Below are 27,953 nucleotides of genomic sequence, written 5' to 3' on the forward strand. Positions count from 1 at the left end.
ACGGAATTAAAATGTCGTCGGCGGATCTCAAAGTTTTTATTTCCTCTCCATGGATTTTAATTTCTACTCCAAATTTTTCTTTTGTTTCCTTTACTGCTTGTTCATTATTCAGATTGAATAACATCGGGGATAGGCTTCAATCCTGTCTCACTCCCTGCTCAACCACTGCTTCCCTTTCATGCCCCTCGACTCTTATAACTGCCATCTGGTTTATGTACAAATTGTAAATAGCCTTTCTTTCCCTGTATTTTACCCCTGCCACCATCAGAATTTGAAAGAGAGTATTCCACTCAACATTGTCATAAGCTTTCTCTAAGTCTAAAAATGCTAGAAACGTAGGTTTGTCTTTCCTTAACCTATCTTCTAAGATACGTCGTAGGATCAGTACTGTCTCGCGTGTTCCAACATTTCTATGGAATCCAAACTGATCTTCCCTGAGATCGGCTTTTACCAATTATTCCATTCATCTGTACAGAATTCGGGTTAGTATTTTGCAACCGTGACATATTAAACTGATAGTTTTCACTCCCGTCAACACTTGCTTTCTTTGGGATTGGTATCATTATATTCTTTTTGAAGTCTGGGGGTATTTCGCCTGTGTCATACATCTTGCTCACCAGAGGGAAGAGTTTTGTCATGGCTGGCTCTCCCAAAGCTATCAGTAGTTCTAACGGAATGTTGTGTACTCCGGGACCTTGTTTCGTCATAGGTCTTTCAGTGCTCTGTCAAATTCTTCGCGCCGTATCATATCTCCCATTTTATCTCCATCTGCGTCCTCTTGTATTTCCTCAATATTGCTCTCAAGTACATCGCCCCTGTATACTCCTTCCAACTTTCTGCATCCCTTCCTTGCTTAGGACTGGTTTTCTAGCTGAGCTCTCGATATTCATACCGCTGGTTCTCTTTTCTCCAAAGGTCTGTTTAATTTTCCCGTGGGCAGTATCTATCTTACCCCTAGTGATATATGCTGCTGCATCCTTATATATGTCCTCTAGCCATTCCTACTTAGCCATTTTGTGCACTTCCTGTCGATCTCATTTTTGAGAAGTTTGTGCCGAGCTGAGTGGCCGCGCGATTTGAGAAGCCATGTTACGGACTGCGCGGACAGTCCCTCCGGAGTTTCGAGTCCTCCCTCGGGCACAGGTGTGTGTGTGTGTGTGTGTGTGTGTGTGTGTGTGTGTGTGTGTGTGTGTGTGTGTGTGTGTGTTGTTGTTAGCATAAGTTAGTTTAAGTTTGTGTAAGTCTAGGGATCGATGACCTCAGCAGTTTGGTCCATTAGGAATTCACACACACACATTTGAGACGTTTGTATACATTTTCGCCTGCTTCATTTACCTCATTTTTATATTTTCTCCTTTCATTAATTAAATTCACTAACTCTTTTCTTACCCAAGGATTTCTACTTTTTACCTACTCGATCCTCTGCTCCCTTCGCTATTTCATCTCTCCAAACTACCAATTCTTGTTCTACTGTATTTCTTTCCCCTATTCTTGTCAACCGTTCCTAATGCTCTCTCTGAAACTCTCTATGACGTCTGGTTCTTTCAGTCCATCCAGGTCCCGTCTCCTTAAATACTTACCTTTTTGCAGTTTCTTCAGTTTTAATCTGCAGTTCATAATCAATAGATTGTGGTCAGATACCACATCTGCCCTGTGGAAATGTCTTACAGTTTAAAACCTATTTCCTAAATTGCTGTGTTACCATTACATAATCTATCTGAAACCTTCCAGTGTCTCCACGTATACAACCGTCTTTCGTGATTCTTAAACCAAGTATTAGCTTTGACTATGTTATGCTCTGTGCAAAATGCTACCCGGCGGCCTTCTCTTTCAGTCCTTTCTCCCAGTCCATATTCACCTACTATTTCTCCTTTTCTTCCCTTGCAGTCCCCTATGACTATTAAATTTTCGTCTCCCTTAACTGTCTGAATAATTTCTTTTAACGTATCATACATTTCTTCTTTCTCTTCACCATCTGCGGAGCTAGTTGGCACATAAACTTGTACTACTGTGGTAGGCGTGGGCTTCATGTCTATCTCGGCTACAATAATGTGTTCACTTTGCTGTTCGTAGTAACTTATTTTCGTTTCTATTTTTATTCATTATTAAATCTACACCTGCATTAGCTATTTTTGATTTTTAAGCATGTATTCACCTGACCAGAAGTCTTGTTCCTTTTGCCACCGAATTTCACTAATTCCGGCTGTATCTAACTTTAGCCTATCCATTTCCCTTTTTAAATTTTCTAACCTACCTACCCGATTAGGGGATCTGACATTCCACGCTCCAATCCGTAGAACGCCAGTCTTTTTTTCTTCTGATAACAACGTCCTCCTGAGTAGTCCCCCCCTTCCCCCCAGAGAGCCGAATGGAGGACTATTTTTCCTCAGGCATATGTTATCCAAGAGGACGCCATCATCATTTAACCATACAGTGAAGCTGCATGCTGCATGCCCTCGGGAAAAATTACGGCTGCAATTCCCCCTTGCTTTCAGCCATTCAAAGTATCAGCCAGCAAGGCTGTTTTCGTTGATGTTACAACGCCAGATCAGTCAGTCATTGCCCTGCAACTACTCACAAGGGTGCTGCCCCTCTTCAGGAACCACACGTTTGTCCTGCCTCTCAACAGAGACCCCTCCGTTGTGGTTGCACCTACGGCACGGCTATCTGTGTCGCTGAGGCATGCAAGTCTCGCCACCAACGGCAAGGTCCATGGTTCATGGCGGGTGAGGAGGGACGCATCGAACAAATACACTTATACTGTCCAGGACGATTAGAGTAGTGAAATTGGTGAATATTTTTGCGGTTAACGTCAGATACTTTCACCTTTGACAGATTTCCTTAGTCCTCGTATATAAAGTTTGGACTTGTGTGCCTCTGGTGCCCCTCTCAACTTGGTGCCCCAAGAGGCTGCCGCAGAATGGGGCGCTCCACGGAACCCACGGACTTCGAACGTGGTCAAGTGATTGGGTGTCACTTGTGTCATACGTCTGTATGCGAGATTTCCACACTCGTAAACACCCCTAAGGACCACTGTTTCCGATGTGATAGTGAAGTGGAAACGTGAAGGAACACGTACAGCACAAGAGCGTACAGGCCGACCTCGTCTGTTGACTGACAGAAACCGCCGACAGTTGAAGAGGGTCGTAATGTGTAATAGGCAGGCAGGCCAGCCGCTGTGGCCGAGCGGTTCTAGGCGCTTCAGTCTGGAACCGCGCTGCTGCTACGGTTGCAGATTCGAATGCTGCCTCGGGCATGGATGTGTGTGATGTCCTTAGGTTAGTTAGGTTTAAGTAGTTCTAAGTCTAAGGGACTGATGACCTCAGATGTTAAGTCCCGTAGTGCTTAGAGCCATTTGAACCATTTTGTAATAGGCAGACATCTATGCAGACCATCACACAGGAATTCCAAACTGCATCAGGATCAATTGCAAGTACTATGACAGTTAGGCGGGAGGTGAGAAAACTTGGTTTTCATGGTCGAGCGGCTGCTCATAATCTACACATCACGCCGCTTAATGCCAAACGACGCCTCGCTTGGTGTAAGGAGCATAAAAATTGGACGATTGAACAGTTGAAAAACGTTGTGTGGAGTGACGAGTCACGGTACACTTTGTGATGGTCCAATGGCAGGGTGAGGGTATGGCGAATGCCCAGTGAACGTCATCTGCCAGCGTATGTAGTACCAACAGTAAAATTCGGAGGCGGTGGTGTTATGGTGTGGTTGTGTTTTTCATGGAGGGGACTTGGACCCCTTGTTGTTTTGCGTAGCACTATCACAGCACAGGCCTACATTAATGTTTTAAGCACTTTCTTGCTTCCCACTGTTGAAGAGGAATTCGGGGATGGCGATTGCATCTTTCAACACGATCGAGCACGTATTCATAATACACGGCCTGTGGCCTAGTGGTCACACGACAATAACATCCCTGTAATGGACTGGCCTGTACAGAGTCCTGACCTGAATCCTACAGAACACCTTTGGGATGTTTTGGAACGCCGACTTCTTGCCAGGCCTCCCAGACTGACATGGATATCTCTCCTCAGTGCAGCACTCCGTGAAGAATGGGCTGCCATTCCCCAAGAAACCTTCCAGCACCTGACTGAACGTATGCCTGCGAGAGTGGAAGCTGTCATCAAGGCTAAGGGTGGGCCAACACCATATTGAATTCCAGCATTACCGATGGGAGACGCCACGAACTTGTAAGTCATTTTCAGTCAGGTGTCCGTGTACTTTTGATCACATAGTGTACTTCGTCATGGAAGTAGTCAGTATGTAATCTACATATAACAAAATCTGTGAAAAAACGAATTAATAAAGACGACAAAAATTGAAGAGAATATTCCAATAAATAACATACTATAGAGAAAAGCTGTAAACTATTGTGAGGAACTCCTGTGCAGAAAAGACGGAACGTGCCACAAGTAAATCTCCGCATTAAATTTGATTACCTGGGGTTTATCACACTTTTTTTCCAATTCTTCTGGAAGCCTATTGAGTACAATGCTGATGGAAGCACTATCAAGCTACACGACCCAAGAGGCCGTTAGTAATATGATACATCTTGTAAAGAAATCATGCACCTGTGGCGCCGTCTCTCCTTGGCGCCCCAATGGGTATCTTGTGCCGTTTTCTTCATTGTATTTTTGGGGGGCGGACGTCCCATGACATCTCATCAAATTCAGAGTTAATCTATTTCCTCAGTTTTTTTTATTACAGCGGGCAGCTAACTCTCCGAGCTTGCCTTAAGCGGTCACTACGCGGTCGATCGGTCGATAACACTGCGCAATAATACTATACAACATTACTGAGACTGTCTCCCTAAAAATGTCAGTTACACAGAGGGTTCCGGAAATATGTAGACACTCCTTGATAATTAATATCTTTGGAACAAAGTGGCGTACCGTTGCAATTTTCAGTGTCGTCGTAACCGCCGTCTGCTCCACATCTCTTGTGAAGCAAGTTACGTAAATTTAAGTATTAACTGCGTTTTTCTTACTTGTCACTTCTTTTCCGTGTGTTTTTGTTTTTAGAAAGCTTTAATTTTCGAGTACTAGTAATAGTGTTCCATAGATTTCGTCTTTGTTTTGAATACAGTGCAGAGACAGTTAGTGCTTATTTTCATTGTTTCCAACAAGAAGTGACTAGTAACCACAGTTTAGTCAGCTATCAGCTTTAGTGAATTAGCAGTCTAGTTAAAAGTTGATTACTTAACTCTACAGTAAACTGTTGATTTCTTAGGATGGATAGGATGTGTGACTGCTGTGTACGGACGCAGGAGAAGCTGGCCACTGTTCGCGAACAGCTTAATGTGCTGATGGCCGCGGTTAGCCGTTTTCAGGCTGCTGCTTCGGAGTGTAGCGGCAGTGGGGAGTCTGGTGCGTCGCATGGTACACCCCAGGTGTTACATGCTTCACCCACGGTCCCTGCTGCCGAGACATCTTCGCAGGTTCCGGGCGCGGTTGGGCCACCCTCTCCCCAAGGGGAGTGGCGGGTTCAAAGGCGTTCGCGTCGCACGAGGCGGAGGGTAAATGTGGAGGCTGGCCGTGTGGCATCGCCCGCTCTGCCTGAGTGGACATGTGGCCGCTCCTTCAGCAAGGTCCGAGCAGGCACACGAGGGAGGGGTTTATTAGTGATTGGGAGCTCCAATGTTAACGGGTGATGGAGCTTCTCAGGGAAATAGCGGAAAGGTCGGGGAAGAAGGCCAGTGTTCACTCTGTCTGCTTGCCGGGGGTCTCATCCGAGATGTGGAGGAAGTCCTGCCGGCGGCGATAGAGAGCACTGGTTGCACCCGACTGCAAATTGTTGCTCATGTCGCCACCAATAACTCCTGCCGTCTGGGTTCAGAGGTTATCCTCAGTTCATACAGGCGGTTGGTGGAGTTGGTGAAGACGGAAAGCCTCGCTTGCGGAGTGGAATCTGAGCAAATTATCTGTAGAGTCGTTCCCAGAACCGATCGCGCTCCTCTGGTTTGGAGCCGAGTGGAAGGTTTAAACCAGAGGCTCAGACGAGTCTGCGGAGATCTGGGTTCAAATTTCTCGACCTCCGCTATTGGGCGGATAAATGTAGGGTCCGCCTGAATAGGTCAAGCGTGCACTACACGCAGGAAGCGGCTACAAGGATAGCGGAGAACGTGTGGAGTGCACATGCGGGTTTTTTAGGTTAGAGAATTCCCTCCCTAGGCCCGACAAGACGCCTCCTGAGACGAAACAGGGAATGACAATATTAATGTGGTAATAGTAAACTGCAGGGGCGTCTATAGAAAGGTCCCAGAACTGCTCTCATTAATAAACGGCCACAATGCCCACATAGTGCTTGGGACGGAAAGTTGGCTGAAACCAGACAGTGAAGGGGGAGGCGTGTCTATAGCGATAAGAAGAGCAATAGTATCAAAGGAAATTGACGGAGATCCGAAATGTGAAATAATTTGGACGAAGGTCACAGTTAAGCAGGCTCAAACATGGTAGTTGGATGTCTCTATAGGCCCCCTGGCTCAGCAGCTGTTGTGGCAGAACACCTGAAAGAAAATCTGGAAAATATTTTGAGTAGATTTCCTGGCCATGTTATAGTTTTGGGTGGAGATTTTGATTTACCATATATCGACTGGGAGACTCAAACGTTTAAAACGGGTGGCAGGGACAAAGAATCCAGTGAAACTTTTTTAAGTGCGTTATCTGAAAACTACCTTGAGCAGTTAAGCAGAGAACCGACTCGTGGCGATAACATATTACACCTTCCGGTGACAAACAGACCCGAACTATTTAAAACAACGCACAACAGGGAATCAGCGATCATAAAGCGGTTAAGCATCGGTGATTTCAGCCGTAAATAGAAATATTAAAAAAGGTAGGAAGATTTTTCTGTTTAGCAAAAGAGACAGAAAGCAGATTTCAGAGTCCTTGACGGCTCAATACAAAAGTTTTATCTCAAGTACAGTGTTGAGGATCAGTGGACAAAGTTCAAAACCATTGTACAACATGCATTAGATCAGTATGTGCCAAGCAAGATCGTAAGAGATGGAAAAGAGCCACCGTGATACAACAACTGAGTTAGAAAACTGCTACGGAAGCAAAGGGAACTTCACAGCAAACAAAAACTTAGCCAAAGCCTTGCAGACAAACAAAAATTACAGGAAGCGAAATGTAGTGTGAGGAGGGCTATGCGAGAGGCGTTCAACGAATTCTAAAGTGAAGTTCTGTGTACTGACTTGGCAGAAAATCCTAAGAAATTTTGGTCTTATGTCAAAGCGGTAGGTGGATCAAAACAAAATGTCCAGGCACTCTGTGACCAAAATGGTACTGAAATAGAGGATGACAGACTAAAGGCCGAAATACTAAATGTCTTTTTCAAAGCTGTTTCACAGAGGAAGACTGCACTGTAGTTCCTTCTGTAGATTGTCGCACAGATGACAAAATGGTAGATATCGAAATAGATGACAGAGGGATAGAAAAACAATTAAAATCGCTCAAAAGAGGAAAGGCCTCTGGACCTGATGGGATACCAGTACGATTTTACTCAGAGTATGCGAAGGAACTTGACCCCCTTCGTGCACCGGTGTAGTGTAGGTCTCTAGAAGAGCGTAGCGTTCCAAAAGTTTGGAAAAGGGCACAGGTTATCCCCATTTTCAAGAAGGAACGTCGAACAAATGTGCAGAACTATAGACCTATATCTCTAACATCGATCAGTTGTAGAATTTTGGAACACGTATTATGTTCGAGTATAATCACTTTCCTGGAGACTAGAAATCTACTCTGTAGGGATCAGCTTGGGTTTCGAAAAAGACGATCGTGTGAAACTCAGCTCGCGCTATTCGTCCACAAGACTCAGAGGGCCATAGACACAGGTTCTCAGGTAGATGCTGTTTTTCTTGCCTTCCGCAAGGCGTTTTGTAAGTAGGCTGTTTAGGTTTTTATGTTGGTAACGCCACGTAGCGCTCTGTATGAAAATCACTGACTGTGCTGCGTGCAGTCTGTGGCTGGTTGGCATTGTTGAAATATTCGCTATTGTAGTGGTGGGCAGTTGGATGTGAACAGCGCATAGCGTTGCGCAGTTGGAGGTGGCCGCCAGCAGTGGTGGATATGGGGAGAGAGATGGCAGAATTTTAAGAGCGGACGATCTGGACGTGTGTCCGCCAGAAAGAGTAAATTTGTAATACTGGATATCATGAACTGATATGTTCACTATTAAGGTAAAGACATTGTTTGTTCTCTATCGCCGGCCGCGATGGCCGTGCGGTTCTAGGCGCTTCAGTCCGGAACCGCGTGACTGCTACGGTCGCAGGTTCGAATCCTGCCTCGGGCATGGATGTGTGTGATGATCTTAGTTTAGTTTGGTTTAATTAGTTCTAAGTTCTAGGCGACTGATGACCTCAGAAGTTAAGTCGCATAGTGCTCAGAGCCATTTGAACCATTTTGTTCTCTATCAAAATCTTTCATTTGCTAACTATGCCGAACAGTAGTTAGTGCCTTCAGTAGTTAGAATCTTTTATTCAGCTGGCAGTACTGGCGCACGCTGTATTACAGTAGTTTGAGTAACGAAGGTTTTTGTGAGGTAAGTGATTCATGAAAGGTATAGGTTATTGTTAGTCAGGGCCATTATTTTGTAAGAATTATGAAAGTCAGATTGCGTTGCGCTAAAAATATTGTGTTTCAGTTTAAGCACGGTCATTTATAATTTTTCTAAGGGGACGTTTCAGTTTGATACAGTTCCCCACAGCCGTTTAATGAACAAAGTAAGAGCATATGGATTATCAGACCAATTGTGTGATTGGATTGAAGAGTTCCTAGATAACAGAACGCATCATGTCATTCTCAATGAAGAAAAGTCTTCCGAAGTAAGAGTGATTTCAGGTGTGCCGCAGGGGAGTGTCGTAGGATCGTTGCTATTCACATTATATATAAATGACCTTGTGGGTAACATTGGAAGTTCACTGAGGCTTTTTGCGGATGATGCTGTAGTATATCGAGAGGTTGTAACAATGGAAAATTGTACTGAAATGCAGGAGGATCTGCAACGAATTGACGCATGGTGCAGGGAATGACAATTGAATCTCAATGTAGACATGTGTAATATGCTGCGAATACATAGAAAGAAAGATCATTTATCATTTAGCTACAATACAGCAGGTCAGCAACTGGAAGCAGTTAATTCCATAAATTATCTGGGATTAGGGATTAGGAGTGATTTAAAATGGAATGACCATATAAAATTAATAGTCGGTAAAGCAGATGCCAGACTGAGATTCATTGGAAGAATCCTAAGGAAATGCAGCCCGAAAACAAAGGAAGTAGATTACAGTACACTTGTTCGCCTACTGCTGGAATACTGCTCACCACTGTGGGATCTGTACCAAATAGGGTTGCTAGAAGAGATAGAGAAGATCCAACGGAGAGCAGCGCGCTTCGTTACAGGATCATATAGTAATCGCGAAAACGTTACGGAGATGATAGATAAACTCCAGTGGAAGACTCTGCAAGAGAGACGCTCAGTAGATCGGTATGGGCTTTTTTTGAAGTTTCGAGAACATACCTTCACCGAGGAGTCAAACAGTATATTGCCCCCTCCTACGTATATTTCGCGAAGAGATCATGAGGGTAAAATCAGAGAGATTGGAGTCACAGAGGCATATCGACAATCTTTCTTTCCACGAACAATACGAGACTGGAATAGAAGGGAGAACCAATAGAGATACTCAAGGTACCCTTCGGCACACACCGTCAGGTGGCTAAAGCTGTATGGATGTAGATGTAGATGTCGATGTAACATGTCGATTGTTTTCTCAACAGATCTTGGCATGCATTTTATAGCAGATGACAGTGCAGCAGTGAATGATGTAAGATTGTCGTTTGGGCAACGCAGGTCCGTATTGAAGTGGTAGGGTAAGTGCGAAAACACGGTGGAAGTACAACGGCAATGGTGTAACGTGTACGGAATTCAGCCACCAACACATACAACAATTTATCGTATTAGGGATAAATTTGAAGCCGACGGAACTGTTCAGGATGTGCATAGGGAAAGGTCTGGCTGACCAAAAACGCCAACAAGTCCAGAAGCGCTGCTGTGTTGCAACATTTTGCTAGGTCACCTCAGAAATGTGTGAAGCAGGGTGCACGTGAAAAGCGGGGTATGCCGATCAAGCGTACGATTCTGAAGGCTGCAAAGTGGAAAGCGTACATTCCAAAATTCTGCACGCTATGAAAGAGGACATTTCGGATCGAAGGATGGAGTACTGCGAATGGTTTGAAGGCATGCTTGGCGAAGATGAACGTTTTGCATGGATGGTTTTCTGGTCTGACGAAGCGCAGTTCTAACTGAACGGTACTGTAAACCGCCACATCGGCCTGTACTGGGCTCCTGAAAATTCCCCAGTTCATGTGGATAAACATGTTAATCTACTGGGTGTCAATGTGTGGTGTGGTCTCTCATCATGCCGTTTGATTGCCCCATTCTTCTTTGAAGGTATGTAACTGGTGAGGTATATCTTAATATGCTGCAGACTTCGTTTTTACCTGCCATCGGAGAGATGTTTGGAAATGAAAGTTTCCGTCTACAAGATGATGCTCTGCCTTATTACCATGGAGGTGTTAGAGCCTACTTGGATGAACATCTACGCCGGCCGAGGTGGCCGAGCGGTCCTAGGCGCTACAGTCTGGAACCGCGCGACCGCTGCGGTCGCAGGTTCGAATCGTGCCTCAGGCATGGATGTGTGTGACGTCCTGAGGTTAGTTAGGTTTAAGTAGTTCTAAGTCTAGGGGACTGATGACCTCAGATGTTAAGTCCCATAGTGCTTAGAGCCATTTGAACCATTTGATGAAAATCTACCTGGACAATGGATAGGTCGAAGAGGAGCTGTTGAGTACCCAACGCGGTGCTTATTACACCTTACACCTCTTGACTTCTGCCTATTGGGAACCTTGAAAAATGAAGTTTATCAGCAGAAGCCAGCTACACTGAACGAGATACGAGAAACCATAGAGACGTTCTTTGCAGTTGTCATATTGGCAGCACTGACAACTGTAGTTCGGTCCACAGCTCAGCGGCATCGACGTTGTTTGGCTGCTAATGGGGGTCACTTTCAACACATAAAATAACCTCCCCCCCCCCTTCCTCCGTACAAGAACTGTAAGAGTATGTCATTTTGTTCCGTAAATATTGACAGTTAAATTGTTGTCGTGAAAGGTTAAATATTCAATAGTAAATTTTCAGCTTAAGTTATTAAGCAAGTTGGGAGATCGTTTCTTAGCGATAGGAAGTGAAATATTTGTGTGACGAGTTAGATGCCGCTATCCAATAATTGATCAGCTAAGAAGAAGCTGACATTGGAGCAGCACGAAGCTATCAGCGCGCTAAGCAACTTGACTCTTGAGCAGTACAGGCACCAAGCGCCGAGAAGTATACGACGAGAAAGTACGGCGGACGAAAAACACTCGTTATATCCCAGGGAATTGATCGTAATACACTCGCTTCTAGAAGCGTTTGCAATTCTGTAATGAATAAAAATTTAAACTTAAATCAAAACTAGCTATGCTCCAGACTGAACGCTGAAAGGCATAATCAGTCTTAAATGATGATGATGATGATCAAAAGTAGCAAACATAATTCGTGAAACACTAACAGGTGCAGTATCTAAAGTCAAATTTATGGGAGAAGTATCTCAGCCTTTAGAAATAAAAATTGGTGTTAGACAAGGTGATGGTTTATCACCTTTACTGTTTAACTGTGTTCTAGAAAAAATTGTAAGGGTCTGGAATTCGGAGCTAAAAAACCACAAAATTGAACCAATAACTCTGGGAAGGAACACAAATGGAATTAAGGTAAACTTCTTGGCTTTTGCGGATGATTTCGTAATACTTTCAGAAAACCTGACAGAAGCAGTTACTCAAATAAACATTCTGGAAAAATTAGCAAACAGAACTGGTCTCAAAATTTCAGCTGAAAAAAACAAAATTCGTGGCAAATATAAAAAATGCACCAAAATACACAGAAACACAAATAGGTAAAATAGAGCGAGTAAATAAAATTAAATATCTTGGAGAAACTATACAACAGAATGGACTAGAAAAATCTGCAATAGATGTAAGATTTAACAAAATGGAAAGAGCATATGGTTTGACGAAAAATATTTACAACAAGAAATGTATATCCAGAAAAACAAAACTAAAACACTACACTACAGTGCTACGACCAGAATGTTTATATGGATCTGAATGCCTAACGATGAACTATAAGATGGACAAACTAGAGGTACTGGAAAGAAGGATTATTAGAAAAATAATGGGTGCAATGAAAACTGCATATGGTTGGAAAATAAGAAGTAATGAGGAGATCTACAAAAATATAGAGAAAATATCTGAAGTAATGGCCAAACGAAGATGAACCTTTTTTGGACATCTCTACGGAATGGATGGAAACAGACTAACAAAACAAATACTCCTATATTTCTGGAAGAAGAAATCGACAATAGCATGGCTTACAGAAGTAAGAAAAGATCTTGAAAGAAAGAACATCAAAGAATCAGAAATAGCAGAAAGAAACCGTTTTAAAAACAAAATAGCAAGCGTGGAAGGCTTTCAAAAGAGAAGAAACAAAAAATCGGGAACAACATGGACAGAAGAAAGGAAGAGACTTCATGGGGAGAAAATGAGGGAATACTGGAAAAATAGGAAACAACGACAAAGGAATAAGAGGAACTGAAGTTGCGAACGTGATCCTAGTTGATCAATGTGCATGTAAAAAAAAAAAAAAAAAAAAAAAAAAAAAAAAAAAAAAAAAAAGACACTGTACGCCAGAATCCACTGGGGGTGGCGGAGGGTGGGGGAGAGGGGGCAGGGGGGCAAGTGCTCCTTCTTGCCACCAAAGACTAACTGCGAAAGATCAATATGACACACACTAATATTTGAGAACATTGTACCAGAGTTAGACAAAAATATGGGAACATTGCGAGAAATACTTGCTTGAACATAAATGCAGATGATAGTCAAACATGCAGGTTGCGCTGTTCTATTTGAGCGTGAACGACACCTGTGGAAATGACCTCAATACGATGCAACTGTCAGTGGTGGTCTGAACAGTGTTATGTGTTGTGAGCGCATTATGTCGAGGTCCAGCGGAGTCGAACTTGGGCAAATTACTGGAGCTCGTTTGGTGGGTGGTTTCGTAACCAAAGTAGTCGAACTATTTAATGTTTCAAGAGGCATCGTATCAAAGATTTACAGCACATGCAGGAAAAGCGGAGAAAGATCATCTGCTAGGTCACAAAGCAGGCGAAAGTGTGTGTTGAGTGATCGTGACGGAAGGTCATTGGAGAGGATTGTGACGAAAAATAAGAGAACGTCAGCTGCAAAAGTCAAAGGATGTCGCACTCGCGAATCCTGTCAGCACCAAAACAACGCGGAGGGAGCTCCATAATCAGGTAATCGGAGGGCGAACTGGAATTCCAAAACCATTGATCAGTTATGCAGAAGCCCGTAAAAGGAAAACATGGTGTCGAAAACATAAAATCTGAACTTAGGTGCATTGGAAGAAAGGCATTTGGTCAGATGAGTCTTGTTTTACACTGTTTTGGACTTTTGGCAGAGTTTATGTCCTAAAAGTGAAACATGGTGTGGGTTCGCCGATGACTTCCGCAGCCATATCGTGGTATTCTATAGGGGCCACATGGTTACCCTGTAAGATCGCATTACTGCCAAGAATTATGTGGCCATTTTTGCTGATCAGGTCCATGTCTTGGTGCAATGTTTGTTCTCCAGTTGTGATAGTTGTGGCGTTGTGTTCCAAGAGGCAGCGCCCCGTCCACACAGCTCGCATCGTCCAGGACTGGTTTTTCCAGCACGAGGATGAATTCTCAATCTCCCCTGGTTACCAAAGTCATCAGTTCTATTGAGTCTTTGCAGTTTACTTTGGAGACTATGGTGCGTGATCGCTATCGACCTATATCACAGTTAAATGAGCTCGCCACTTTTTTTGCAGAATGAATGGTACAGGATTTCCTTGAAAACCACAATGGACCTGTATTTATCCATTCCGAGACGAGTGGCGCCTGTTTTGAATGGCAATGGTTTCCATACATTGTATTAAACATGGTGATGTGTTGTGTTTTTGATGTTTCCATATTTTTGTACTCCCCCTGAATGTACACTACTGGCAATTAAAATTGCTACACCAAGAAGAAATGCAGATCATAAACGGATATTCATTGGACAAATATATTATACCAGAACTGACATGTGATTGCATTTTCACGCAATTTGGATGCATAGATCCTGATAAATCAGTACCCAGAACAACCACCTCTGGCCGTAATAACGACCTTGATACGCCTGGGCATTGAGTCAAACAGAGCTTGGATGGCGGGTACAGGTACAGCTGCCCATGCGGCTACAACACGATACCACAGTTCATCAAGAGTAGTGACTGGCGTATTGTGACGAGTCAGTTGCTCGGCCACCATTGACCAGACGTTTTCAGTTGATGACAGATGTGGAGAATGTGCTGGCCTGGGCAGCAGTCGAACATTTTTTGTATCCAGAAAGGCCCGTACAGGGCCTGCAACATGAGGTCGTGCATTATCCTAATGAAATGGAGGGTTTCGCAGGGATCGAATGAAGGGTACAGCCATGGGTCGTAACACATCTGAATTGTAACGTCCACTGTTCAAAGTGCCGTCAATGCGAACAAGAGGTGACCGAGACGTGTAACCAATGTCACCCCACACCATCACGCCGGGTGATACGCCAGTATAGCGATGACGAATACACGCTTCCAACGTGGATTCACCTCGATGTCGCCAAACACGGATGCGACCATCATGATGCTGTAAACAGAACCTGGATTCATCCGAAAGAATGACGTTTTGCCATTCGTGCACCCAGGTTCGCCGTTGAGTACACCATCGCAGGCGCTCCTGTCTGTGATGCAGCGTCAAGGGTAACCGCAGCCATGGTCTCCGAGCTGATAGTCCATGCTGCTGCAAACGTCGTCGAACTGTTCGTGCAGATGGCTGTTGTCTTGCAAACGTCCTCATCTGTTGACTCAGGGATCGAGACGTGGCTGCACGATCTGTTACAGCCATGCAGATAAGATGCTTGTCATCTCGACTGCTAGTGATACGAGGCCGTTGGGATCCAGCACGGCGTTCCGTATTACCCTCCTGAACCCACCGATTCCATATTCTGCTAACAGTCATTGGATGTCGACCAACGCGAGCAGCAATGTCGCGATACGACAAACCGCAATCGCGATAGGCTACAATCCGACCTTTTATAAAAGTCGGAAACGTGATGGTACGCATTTCTCCTCCTTACACGAGGCATCACAACAACGTTTCACCAGGCAACGGCGGTCAACTGCTGTTTGTGTATGAGAAATCGGTTGGAAACTTTCCTCATGTCAACACGTTGTAGGTGTCACTACCGGCGCCAACCTTGTGTGAATGCTCTGAAAAGCTAATCATTTGCATATCACAGCCTCTTCTTCCTGTCGGTTAAATTTCGTGTCTGTAGCACGTCATCTTCGTGGGTAGCAATTTTAATGCCCAGTAGTGTATATTTCACGTATGTTGAACATATTTCACACGTATTTATACACATATTTGACTGTATCTGTATTTCTTTCCAGATATAAGCTAATATGTGTGGGAAATTTGGTTGAAATCGTTCCAGGGTGTTTAAGATGACCTTTTCACACGTGGCTTTGCCCGCGTATGCACATGTCAAATATATATCACATATGTTTAACACATTTCAGATGTGTTTATACACATATTTGACAGTATCTGTGGCGAATTTCACACTGCAGTTTTATTTTCACGCGGCTTAATGTCTATGACATCTTATCTCCTGAACTATGAGCTGTACAATGATATAATTTTGCAGGTATATCCAGAAACGTATTTACGCCTAGGCAGACTAGGCAGCTACCTATTGCTGCGCATTTTAAGGGGCGGTGGATTTCATGGGTGGCTTACAGGCTGCTAATATTTTTTAAAAGTATTTTAAACTCTTGAAAACAGAATGCTAATTAACTTACAAAGAAAAGTATATGAATAATATTGGCATAAATCAGCTCAAATTTCGCGAACGATCTGGTCAGGGAGCGGTATAAGGACAGGTTTTGGTTTAGTAACGAAGTTACGTCGCAACTATGTGACCACTATTCAGTGTATTCATTGTTGTGCCTTCTCTCGTGATATACGTCGGGAAGGTAAATCTCGTTGCTTGCAATTAAGCTTTGTAATGGGAGACGCCGCTAACACTGTCATAGGAGTAGCCAGTATCGACACTCAACAATGCCGATTAAAACTTCAAATTCAAAGAAAATATCGCCAGTGATTGTAATAGCCCGCCCCTTGGCTGGCAGTTCAGTATAATTTGAAATTCTATAGAGTGCAGTTGTTTAGTTTGTGATTTATATTTTAGTATTAATGAAAATGAGTGGCAGTCGGCGAAGTGTAAGTGGTCCCCAGTCCCGGAAACTTGCGAAAGATAAAGCAATAAAGGAAGAGGGAATTGAGAGAAGGAATGCAAAAATCGATGTGCTATTTAAAAATGCCCCCCCCCCCCATGAACCATGGACCATGCCGTTGGTGGGGAGGCTTGCGTGCCTCAACGATACAGATAGCTGTACCGTAGGTGCAACCACAACGGAGGGGTATCTGTTAAGAGGCCAGACTACCGCGTGGTTCCTGAAGAGGGGCAGCAGCCTTTTCAGTAGTTGCAGGGGCAACAATCTGGACGATTGACTGATCTGGCCTTGTAACACTAACCAAAACGGCCTTGAAGTGCTGGTACTGCGAACGGTTGAAAGCAAGGGGAAACTACAGCCGTAATTTTTCCCGAGGGCATGCAGCTTTACTGTATGGTTAAATGATGATGGCGTCCTCGTGGGTAAAATATTCCGGAGATAAAATAGTCCCCCATTCGGATCTCCGGGCGGGGACTACTCAAGAGGACGTCGTAATGGATAGGTTAAAGTTAGATATAGTGGGAATTAGTGAAGTTCGGTGGCAGGAGGAACAAGACTTCTGGTCAGGTGAATACAGGGTTATAAGTAAAAAAACAAATAGGGGTAATGTAGGAGTAGGTTTAATAATGAATAAAAAAATAGGAGTGCGGGTTAGCTACTACAAACAATATAGTGAGCGCATTATTGTGGCCAAGATATACACGAAGCCCATGCCTACTACAGTAGTACAAATTTATATGCCAACTAGCTCTACAAATGATGAAGAAATTGAGGAAATGTATGATGAGATAAAAGAAATTATTCAGGTAGTGAAGGGAGACGAAAATTCAATAGTCATGGGTGACTGGAATTCGGTAGTAGTAAAAGGGAGAGAAGGAAACGTCGTAGGTGAATGTGGATTGAAGCTAAGAAATGAAAGAGGAAGCCGCCTGGTAGAATTTTGCACAGAGCACAACTTAAGTATAGCTAACACTTGGTTCAAGAATCATAAAAGAAGGTTGTATACATGGAAGAAGTCTGGAGATACTGACAGATTTTAGATAGATTATGTAATGGTAAGACAGCGATTTAGGAACCAGGTTTTAAATTGTATGACATTTTCAGGGGCAGATGTGGACTCTGACCACAATCTATTGGTTATGAACTGTAGATTAAAACTGAAGAAACTGCAAAAAGGTGGGAATTTAAGGAGATGGGACCTGGATGGACTGACTAAACCAGAGGTTGTACAGAGTTTCAGGGAGAGCGTAAGGGAACAAATGGCAGGAATGGGGGAAAGAAATACAGTAGAAAAAGAATGGGTAGCTTTGGGGGATGAAGTAGTGAAGGCAGCAGAGGATCAAGTAGGTAAAAGGACGTGGGCTAATAGAAATCCTTGGGTAACAGAAGAAATTTTGAATTAAGTTGATGAAAGGAGAAAATATAAAAATGCAGTAAATGAAGCAGGCAAAAAGGAATACAAACGTCTCAAAAATGAGATCGACAGGAAGTGCAAAATGGCTAAGCAGGGATGGCTAGAGGATAAATGCAAGGATGCAGAGGCTTATCTCACTAGGGGTAAGATAGATACTGCCTACAGGAAAATTAAAGAGACCTTTGGAGAAAAGAGAACCACTTGTATGAATATCAAGAGCTCAGATGGAAACCCAGTTCTAAGCGAAGAAGGGAAAACAGAATGGTGGAAGGAGTATATAGAGGGTCTATACAAGGGCGATGTTCTTGAGGACAATATTATGGAAATGGAAGAGGATGTACATGAAGATGTAATGGAAGATATGATACTGCGTGAAGAATTTGACAGAGCACTGATTGACCTGAGTCGAAACAAGGCCCCGGGAGTAGACAACATTCCATTAGAACTACTGACAGCCTTGAGAGAGCCAGTCCTGACAAAACTCGACCATCTGGTGAGCAAAATGTATGAGACAGGCGAAATATCCTCAGACTTCAAGAAGAATATAATAATTCCAATCCCAAAGAGAGCAGGTGTGGACAGATGTGAAAATTACCAAACTATCAGCTTAATAAGTCATGGCACCAAAATAATAACTCGAATTCTTTACAAACGAATGGAAAAACTAACAGAAGCCGATCTTGGGGAAGATCAGTTTGGATTCCGTAGAAATATTGGAACACGTGAGGCAATACTGACCCTAGGGCTTATCTTAGAAGCTAGATTAAGGAAAGGCAAACCTACGTTTCTAGCATTTGTAGACTTAGAGAAAGCTTTTGAAAATGTTGACTGGAATACTCTCTTTCAAATTCGGAAGGTGACAGGGGTATAATACAGGGAGCGAAAGGCTATTTACAATTTGTATAGAAACCAAATGGCAGTTATAAGAGGTGAGGGGCATGAAAGGGAAGCAGTGGTTGGGAAGGGAGTGAGACAGGGTTGCAGCCTCTCCCCGATGTTATTCAATCCGTATATAGAACAAGCAGTGAAGGAAACAAAAGAAAAATTCGAAGTAGGTATTAAAATCCATGGAGAAGAAATAAAAACTTTGAGGTTCGCCGATGACAATGTAATTCTGTCAGAGACAGCAAAGGACTTGGAAGAGCAGTTGAACGGAATGGATAGTGTCTTGAAGGGAGGATATAAGATGAACATCAACAAAAGCAAAACGAGGATAATGGAATGTAGTTGTATTAAGTCGGGTGATGTTGAGGGTATTAGATTAGGAAATAAGACACTTAAAGTAGTAAAGGAGTTTTGCTATTTGGGGAGCAAAATAACTAATGATGGTCGATGTAGAGAGGATATAAAATGTAGACTGGCAATGGGAAGGAAAGCATTTCTGAAGAAGAGCATTTTGTTAACATCGAGTATAGATTTAAGTGTCAGGAAGTCGTTTCTGAAAGTATTTGTATGGAGTGTAGCCATGTATGGAAGTGAAACATGGACGATAAATAGATTAGACAAGAAGAGAATAGAAGCTTTCGAAATGTGGTGCTACAGAAGAATGCTGAAGATTAGATGGGTAGATCACATAACTAATGAGGAGGTGTTGAATAGGATTGGGGAGAAGAGAAGTTTGTGGCACAACTTGACTAGAAGAAGGGATCGGTTGGTAGGACATGTTCTGAGGCATCAAGGGATCACCAATTTAGTATTGGAGGGCAGCGTGGAGGGAAAAAAACGTAGAGGGAGACCAAGAGATAAATACACCAAGCAGATTCAGAAGGATGTAGGTTGCAGTAGGTACTGGGAGATGAAGAAGCTTGCGCAGGATAGAGTAGCATGGAGAGCTGCATCAAACCAGTCTCAGGACTGAAGATCACAACAACAACAACATTTAAAAATGAAACACAGCCAGCTAGTTGCAGCTCGAGTTCGCGTCTAGAAACATCAGAGTGTAATAAAGTGGAGGGTAACAATGTGGTGAACAGCCCGTGGGTATTCTGAGTAAGGGTTTCCGCTAATGTAAGCAATAATAATGTCGCGGAAACAGTAATTTCAGTTGACATAAATTACACAAAGCAAATTATGATAGTGGTCCAATTTTTGACGGTTCTGCGAGCTGGATAATAAATGAATTCCTTCGCGATCAGATCGTTAAACAAGGTCCTGTGGCAACAGAATATGGACTGTGATTTCAGTGATTCATGCAGGCTTTGTACTGACATTCCGGGACTCTTAAATAAAGGTTTGTTTTTCATAATCATTTGGAATGGTGAGAAACAAAAAAGACTATATTTAGTATACTCTCAATGCAAGGGCAGTGTATTTTGTGTCCCATGCTTGTTGTTTACAAAACCTAATGAGGGATTAAATGAGTGGAAAAACCGTCAGCCACAATTAACTGCCCATGAAAATTCAGCTGAACGTAGGAACAGCGTGTTCACTTTAAAAATTAGAGGACAAATTACGGTGAGGATAGATAAGCAACTAATATTTCCGCTCGAGACAGAAGAAAAATATTGATGGGACATGCTAAAACGAGTTGTTACTACGCTAATAGGAGAATTCGATCCTTTCTAACCAAACATAAAGAACTTCACAGGAACAAGGGAAAAGGGAGTACATCAAATGTTTCTCTTCCAATGTGTGAAGAAACGGGGGTTGCCTTGCCTCTAACTACCTACTTTCAACTACTTTTCAAGGTCATGCAATTACACATTTCTCATAGGATTTCGGTGGCCTTTAAAAGTGTTAAAACTAGGTAGTTGAAAAATCGTCATTTCTGAGTTATGACGTTGTTGCAACAAATGGGTGACATGTAGCTCAGCTGTCTTTTGTTGTGACGTTTATATCAAAAGATGGATTTCCCTTTGCAAGATTTATCTGTTCCAAATTCAGGACACAAATCATAAGAATTAGCTGATTCGTTAATAAATTTACTAATTAAGTATGAAGCCGACGTTTGCCATGTTAGTAGGGCCAAATATAGCTTCTGGTGAAAGTGTTCTGATAAAAAAATGCCAGCTTGCGTCATTTACAGGTATTCTAGTCGTTCTGATTATAGTCTGAAGAAATAGTTTGTCATTTGTAAGTGGACTCGTTCAAGTGGACATTTTCTGTTATATACAGGAATTTAGTTGTGCTGGTTACTTTTACTGCAGTGGTTTCATTTATGCAATTTGATTTTAGCTGTCCTAGAGCGCTCCGGTTGAAAGCTGTGAGAAGGAAATATTGCAAACCGTACAGATACAGCAAAATAGGTCCTCAGCATTTTCGGGGAGAGAACATCAGTTCCGTCAGTCTCTATTAAGGAAAATGCTGACTTACGAAAACAGCCTTTTCTCATCACATACTTCGCTCCTTGTCATTCGAAGCGTGTAAGAAGAAGAAGAAAGTTACATTAACGAGATCAAATGCGTCGTATTACTGGATAAAATATGCCTTTAAGATCAGAATAACGTCCGACACTGCTTTCGTGAGACTGTGTTATTCACGAAAGCACTGTAATATTTACTATGTAAGACAACTGTTGCGTGAACAAGGCAGAAATTTAGAACCAGAAGCGACTGTAAACAGTAGTCTGCTTATGTTGAGGGGCTACTAACATGGTGGCGCCGGCTTCAAAGCAATGTACAGCGTAGGTCCGTAGCGCCACCTTATTATATCTCCGTACATATGTCAATGTAAGCAATATACATGGTACTTATTCTGGTTTCAAAGCTAGAAATAAACAAATAAACCCTCTAGCTGTGTATATTCCGTGTGCAGCTCACCCCCCCCCCCCCCCCCCGCCCCTGTCCCCCGCCCTAAACTTGTGTGTTGTCCTCAAACGGCTTCATTTTTCCGCTTGTTGCAACAAATGTACTCTTCCTTCTCAGCTTCGACGATCCGCCGTTGGAATATTTTACAATCAGAATTTCCGAAACACTTTGAACAGGGCGTCACGATACACTCTCAGTGTTAATGGGGTAGGACGAACATCAGCTTTAGAAGTTATTCAGGACGATGGATCTCAAAAGGCTTCAGTAAGATTCGAGGCGACTGGATTATTGAGCAGTCTGCAGTGTCTGGAAATCGCAATAATGAAAACTTTTGGTCAGCAATATTGAAGAAATTCGATGCTACTAACTATTGTATAGTGTTTATAGCGGTACTTGGAGTGTAATAAAGTTGTACGCTTGTTTACTTGAATAAGTTCGAGAGAATCATTCTACGCAAGACATATACGAAAACGCTGGCTTCGAAAAGAGTAAGATAAAAATATGCATAAAACAGCCAAAAAAAGGGAAAAGTCAAGACAACTGAATCTGGACGAAATGGCCGAACTTGATTCTACTTTTGAGGTAAAGGATGATTTTTGGGTGAATACATTTCTGGTTTTTATAGCCGGATTGATATGTGAATTGGAGAAAAAAAAAGGAAGACTTTTGTATCTATGTCATTCTTTTTTCCAGTTTCACCACAGTCCGTGGTTCACTACAACACAATGCTGTGCTCCAAAAGTATATTCACAGAAATTTCTTCCTCAGATTAAGATCGATGTATGATATTAGCAGACTTCTCTTGGCCAGGAATGCCCTCTTCGCCTATGCTAGTCTGCTTTTTATGTCCTCCTTACTTCGGACGTCACGTATGTCTTGCTTCCAAGATAGCATAATTAGTTAATTTCGTCTGCTTCGTGGTATCCAATTTTGTTGTTAAGTTTATCGCTAACGTCACTTCTGCTACTCTTCATTAAGTCGGGTTCCCACGGGGCGTGACACGCTAGCGTGAAACATGCTGTCGTGGAACACTACCCCTGTGGACGAAGAGACGAGTTTGACGGTGACGTCACGGGCAGGCGTGAGGGCTTACGCTTCATTTCAGACGTGTTTGATCTTCAGTCGAGAGTTTGCCTCATATTTGCCTGTGTCAGATTACAAAATCTAGTGCTACGAACAACAAGATGGCAACTAGTGCCATTATAGGTCGTATGATCAAGTTGCAAGACAGTGAAACTTTAGAATTTCTGGAACTTTACGCTACTGAGCAGGTCTTGTATGATGTAAGCAGAGAAAAATACAGAGACCGAGATGCAAGAATGGCTGCTGCCAAAAGAATTAGTGATGCGCTCCAAATTCCAGGATTCGGACCGAAGGAAGTAATTGCGAAATTTAAAAACTTGAGGAGTTCGAATTGTCAGGAACTGAAGAGAATAATCGAAAGCGAACGGTCTGGAGCTGGCACTGACGAGGTTTATAAACCAAAAATATTCTGGTTTGACAAGATGAATTCTTTCATTCGCCCATTCGTTCAGCAACGACCCGCACTATCAAATCTGGTAAGCGAAATAAAACTTTTTTCCATATTTGAAATTTTATACATTTTCAAAATTGTTACTTACATTTACATTATTACAACAGTTTTTATAATGATTATACAGAATAGTAGGTATATCATAGGAACTGTACCAGCTTCTTACAATACAACAATATCTAGCGCTATAACAGTACATTCTTATAATAAAATATATCTAGCAATGCATTTACTTTGTGACACATACTAGTTGAAGACAACCATGTACAAAATAACTGAGCACAATATTGACACTGATGTGCTCTACGGTTCTGTATTTGGAACGTCGCCGAGTAGTACATTTAGCCAGGGCACAGCACCTTCATTATTAAAGTAATCACGGTACTTATCCCGAATTTGTTGTGCCTGTCGATGTGGATGTCTGTTAGCAGTTTACGGAAGGTTCTGTAGGCCAGTAATTTCCTGCTGACGCCACGATCCAGGGAAAATACGATGGTTTTCATTCTCGAAGTCAATTAAGCCTCGTGAGATGCAGGCGGGATTCGTTTTCCGCAGCCAGTTGTGCAACGAGCACCAGGCTAGTACTACTTTGTCCACCGACTGTATTTTTAAAGATATTGGTTTTTCAAATACTCTGAACTTAGTCACAAGTATGCCGAAAGTATTTTCTACAACTCTTCGAGCCCTTGAAACTCGATAGTCGTAGATTCTTTCCTGTCGAGACATGTAACGCCGACTGTAAGGTTTCATTAGATAAATCTTCAACGGAAACGGATCATCCCCTACAATAACAAAATCAGTTGGCATTGCAAGGGAATTTGTCTCCAAAGCGTTGTACAATGTGCTGTTTTGAAATATACCACCATCAGAATTTCTTCCTTTAGCTCCTACATAAACATACAGGAAACAATAATAGGAATCAGCTAAATCTAGTTCCGTCCAGAGCTCCTGCACAGCCTGGAAAGTTCCATCGTCCTCTAAACCCATTCTCTATATTTTTCCATTCATCTGAAGTTGCCGGCGCCTGAAACAAAATTGATGTTTTGATTGCAGGTGTCACCAACAAATACAAAGGAACAATCACAACTGGAGAAGCCACAATCCCTATCTGTAGATTTAACTGCTGTCGACGATCTCAACGAGACCACGCCAAGCACATCACAAATTCCAGCAGAAACTGAGACACCCAGGGCAGTACTAAAACGAAAAGTACCTGCAACTCCATCGCAGCCTTCATCATCAAAAATCAGCGAAAAAGTTCTGCTCGACTCCCAAATCGGTTTTTTTTTCATGTGCGACTGAGAAATTACAAGCTATTTCAAATCGTGCTGCAGTAATGAACCAGGAGGACTCCTACGACTATTCCGGAAAGCATGTTGCGTCAGTGCTACGCAGTATTGGGCCTCCAGTTGCCATGAGGCTTCAAGAGTCAATTACGTCACAAATAACAAATGAAGAGCACAAGGAAAAAATGATGATAGTCACTTTTTTGTAACTTTTCAGGACGACGAATTTTCTGCTCTAGTCTCTTGTATATCATAAACGTTCACCGTATAACTATCACAACATTTTTATTGTTGTATATCTATTTGTTTAGGTAATAAATGTAATAAAATAAACACATTTTCAATTTTAAGGTGCTTTATTAATTAAGAACTTAAATAGGTACACAAAAACCATGGTAAAAGTGATGGTAGTCATAAAAAACTTGTGTACTGATAAGTTTTCATTACTTTCAAGGTTACACTATTGTTATGAGGTATTATTCTATAACCCAATATAGGTCTATAGATTATTGATATGGGAAAGCAAAGGTAAAGTGTTGAGTCATTTTCTCTTACCTTCACGCAGAATTGGTGGTAAAGAGGAGGACGTATTATCACCAGGGTCTTCTGTCTCTCTTGAAAGCTTGGTAAGCTGGTGTTGTGTTAGGATCGGTGACATAAGAAAGTACCCAGTGTGAGATGATCTGTGTTCAACTAACCTACAATGGTTTTTTGAAAATTTTATTTCGCGAACTGGTCGTGTAGCAAATAGGCCTTTCTTGTGATAGTGATTTTCCAAAAAAACAGTCCATTTTCGAAATAGGTTTTGGTCAGCTTCAATCACAGTGAAAGGCGAAGGCTTTACTCTGGCATTCTTTATTTCATTTACCCAATGTTCTGGTATCTCTGCGGGAAATTTGCCGTTTAAAGGGCCATATCTCTATCGCATTCTAGGCAAGAGTGGCCGCGAATAGGGAATATGATTGTTATGCAGTCTAGTTTTTTTAGGATTTGTACCACATAATGACAGAAGCAAAACATGGTGTAGTTCTTGTTCTGTCCGCTACAAGAGTCGCAAAATATGTACAAGTTTTTGGCATTGGACTGTAACATGTTGAAGATATAATAGTACAACATCGATACTACTTCGTCTGCTCCTTTACCTCCTTCTGTTTCTTGGTAAGCAAGAAAAGTTGCATTTCCCGTAGATAGGCTGCGGACATTTAATAAATACAATGACAATTGACGGTGGTCAAATTAGGTAACCTTAAATTTTTTTTGAAAATCAATAGTAGATGCCTCAGTATCCTCCCTTTTCCTTGAAATTTTCCTACATTTTCTCTTTGTGTCATAAAACATGTTAGCTTTCCTCAAGTGTAGTTCATTTTCACATTGCTTTGTCTTAATGCTGCTTAAAATATTTGCTTTTTCCTTGTCATCATTAGTCTGTTCCAGCTGGAGGTTTAGAGCTTTCATTTCTGCTTGGTACCTGTCACATGCACTGCAGGTGTCGCTTCTGGGATATCTGAAAGCTGTGTTAAACTTAGATACGAATATCTGTCTATAATATTCATAAGACACAATCTTACCACTAGGCCTACTTGTCTTGTACAATGTGCACATTTTTTCAAATTTAAAGTGTCTGGCAAGTATGTTTTTTTAGTTTTATCAAAACTATAATGGCTTGTACGGCCCTTAAACGATGCAATGTGATCAATGACACTTTGATTAACTGCTTCTGAGGTCCTACAATGTTTGTGGTCATACATTCCTCTCTTGTCTCTTGGGGGTTCACCTGTTTCTTTCAGACTCGTTTGAATAGTTTGAACCCTTCTCCCAGTTAAACCAAAAATAGACAAAAATGCTTTATAACACACAGGGGAGTCAATAATATTATCACCATCCTTTATTCTTACTTTGTAGATGTAGCTCTTATCATTAAACGTGATTCATTTTCAGGCTTTCTTGGTCTGCGATTTTTGACGTCATAAACATTGATAAGCCCAGCCACGTACGTGGACTGAGCATCATTAGATTCTAAACTATTAAAATGAGAAATTAATCTTTTTCTTTCACCTTCACAAACTCTATCAAAAAACTGTAGTCTGTTACATCTGAAATCGGGCCCAGTTTCGTGAGTACACACTTTAAGTTTTTTCATCACATCTCTTACCCTTCCATGGGATTTTCTCTTCTTTGTGCTAGGTTTACTGACGTTTTCACAGTCTTCATCCACACTTGACTCACTTAATTCACTCATTTTCTCAGAAACTACTACCAAGAACACAAGCTATAAACTTTGGCAACTTTCTAACCACAAACACAAAGTAAAGAAAAGAGTGAAGACAGCACGTTGAACTCCTGATCAAGCAGGTTTTGCCAACCTTATGAAATGACTCTTATCATATGTGCCGTGAACACAAATGGCATTCATCGGTTTTACCGTGCACAACAAAAATAAAATTGCAAATAACTTAGTAACTAACAGAATTCTCGCCGTGTACACCCCCACTACAAATTCGGCCGTATTTTAGCTACAAATTCCTGTCATAACCTGAAAATGGGAAAAAATTGAATATCATCATTTTTGCCTTGTGCTCTTCAAATGCAATGTGCCCACCACCAACACCCTCCAACCAATCAACACTACCAAGTAAGAGAGAATCAAATATGAGTGCTGATTTCTCAGATGACTATTTATTTACAAATTTATAGGTCGATCTTACTTTATTACTCAAACGATTACTTTCTTTCTATTCTGGTAACATTTTAATGATCAATATTATTATGCTGATCAACCATTTTCGTATAATTGTTTCTTTCTATTCCTTAAATACTTAGACCTAGAATACTCGTACATTACTATGTTGAAAATTCAAATAGAATAATAAATGAAAAGTTGTATACTGTATGTTATTGTAATTACCTGTATGTATTCCATAACTGCCTTGTGCACCGCTTCACAGGTTTCAGGTATAAATTTACTAATTGTGTTCTTTGGAACACGAAATAAATATTCCAGACTTTTAAAAGAGTCCCCTGTGGCTAAATACCGTAAAGTTACTTGAAGTTTAATTTTTGCTTTTACTGCTTGTTTCATATTAGTATCTGATTTTGAAATCAGAGGTGAAACGCGTTCCAAAAGGTAGTCAAACTGCGCCTGAGACATTCGTAATAAGTTTTTGAAATCTTCAGAGTAATGGTTTCTTAGTTCGACGTCAACCAAATTATGTGCCCTCGATGTTCTTTGAAGTATCCAGTTCCTGACCCACCATTGTCTTTTCTTTCGTTTTTCTTGAGGTTCCACCAACCGATTCATTCTCTGTGCCAAAATAGTAGCAAAAACCGAACTCACCGCAGCACAACTCTCGATAAGGGGCTCGTTCATGGCCGGCTTCGCACGATCAACTGAATCATGCTTTCGTTGACACTTCACTCCCTGTGAGCTGTCCACGCCCCACGACTGATGGTTTCACTCCTGTCATGGCACGAAATCAAGCACGCCCTGTGGGAACCCGGCTTTACGCTCACCT

General features: G+C 42.1%; 1 protein-coding gene across 1 annotated transcript in view; it reads left to right on the forward strand.

Annotated features, from left to right (window-relative positions):
• LOC124594565 (THAP domain-containing protein 1 B-like) overlaps window positions 1-24,711 on the forward strand; it is a 39,738-nt gene extending 15,027 nt beyond the window's left edge. The window contains exon 5 of the mRNA XM_047132936.1: window positions 24,209-24,711. Coding sequence (XP_046988892.1) covers window positions 24,209-24,336 — 128 coding nt within the window. The 3' untranslated portion in view covers window positions 24,337-24,711. The remainder of the gene's footprint in view (window positions 1-24,208) is intronic.
• Window positions 24,712-27,953: the final 3,242 nt, after the last annotated feature.

This window comes from Schistocerca americana, chromosome 2 (assembly GCF_021461395.2).
Source record: "Schistocerca americana isolate TAMUIC-IGC-003095 chromosome 2, iqSchAmer2.1, whole genome shotgun sequence".
In the NCBI taxonomy this organism is placed as follows: Eukaryota; Metazoa; Arthropoda; class Insecta; order Orthoptera; family Acrididae; genus Schistocerca; species Schistocerca americana.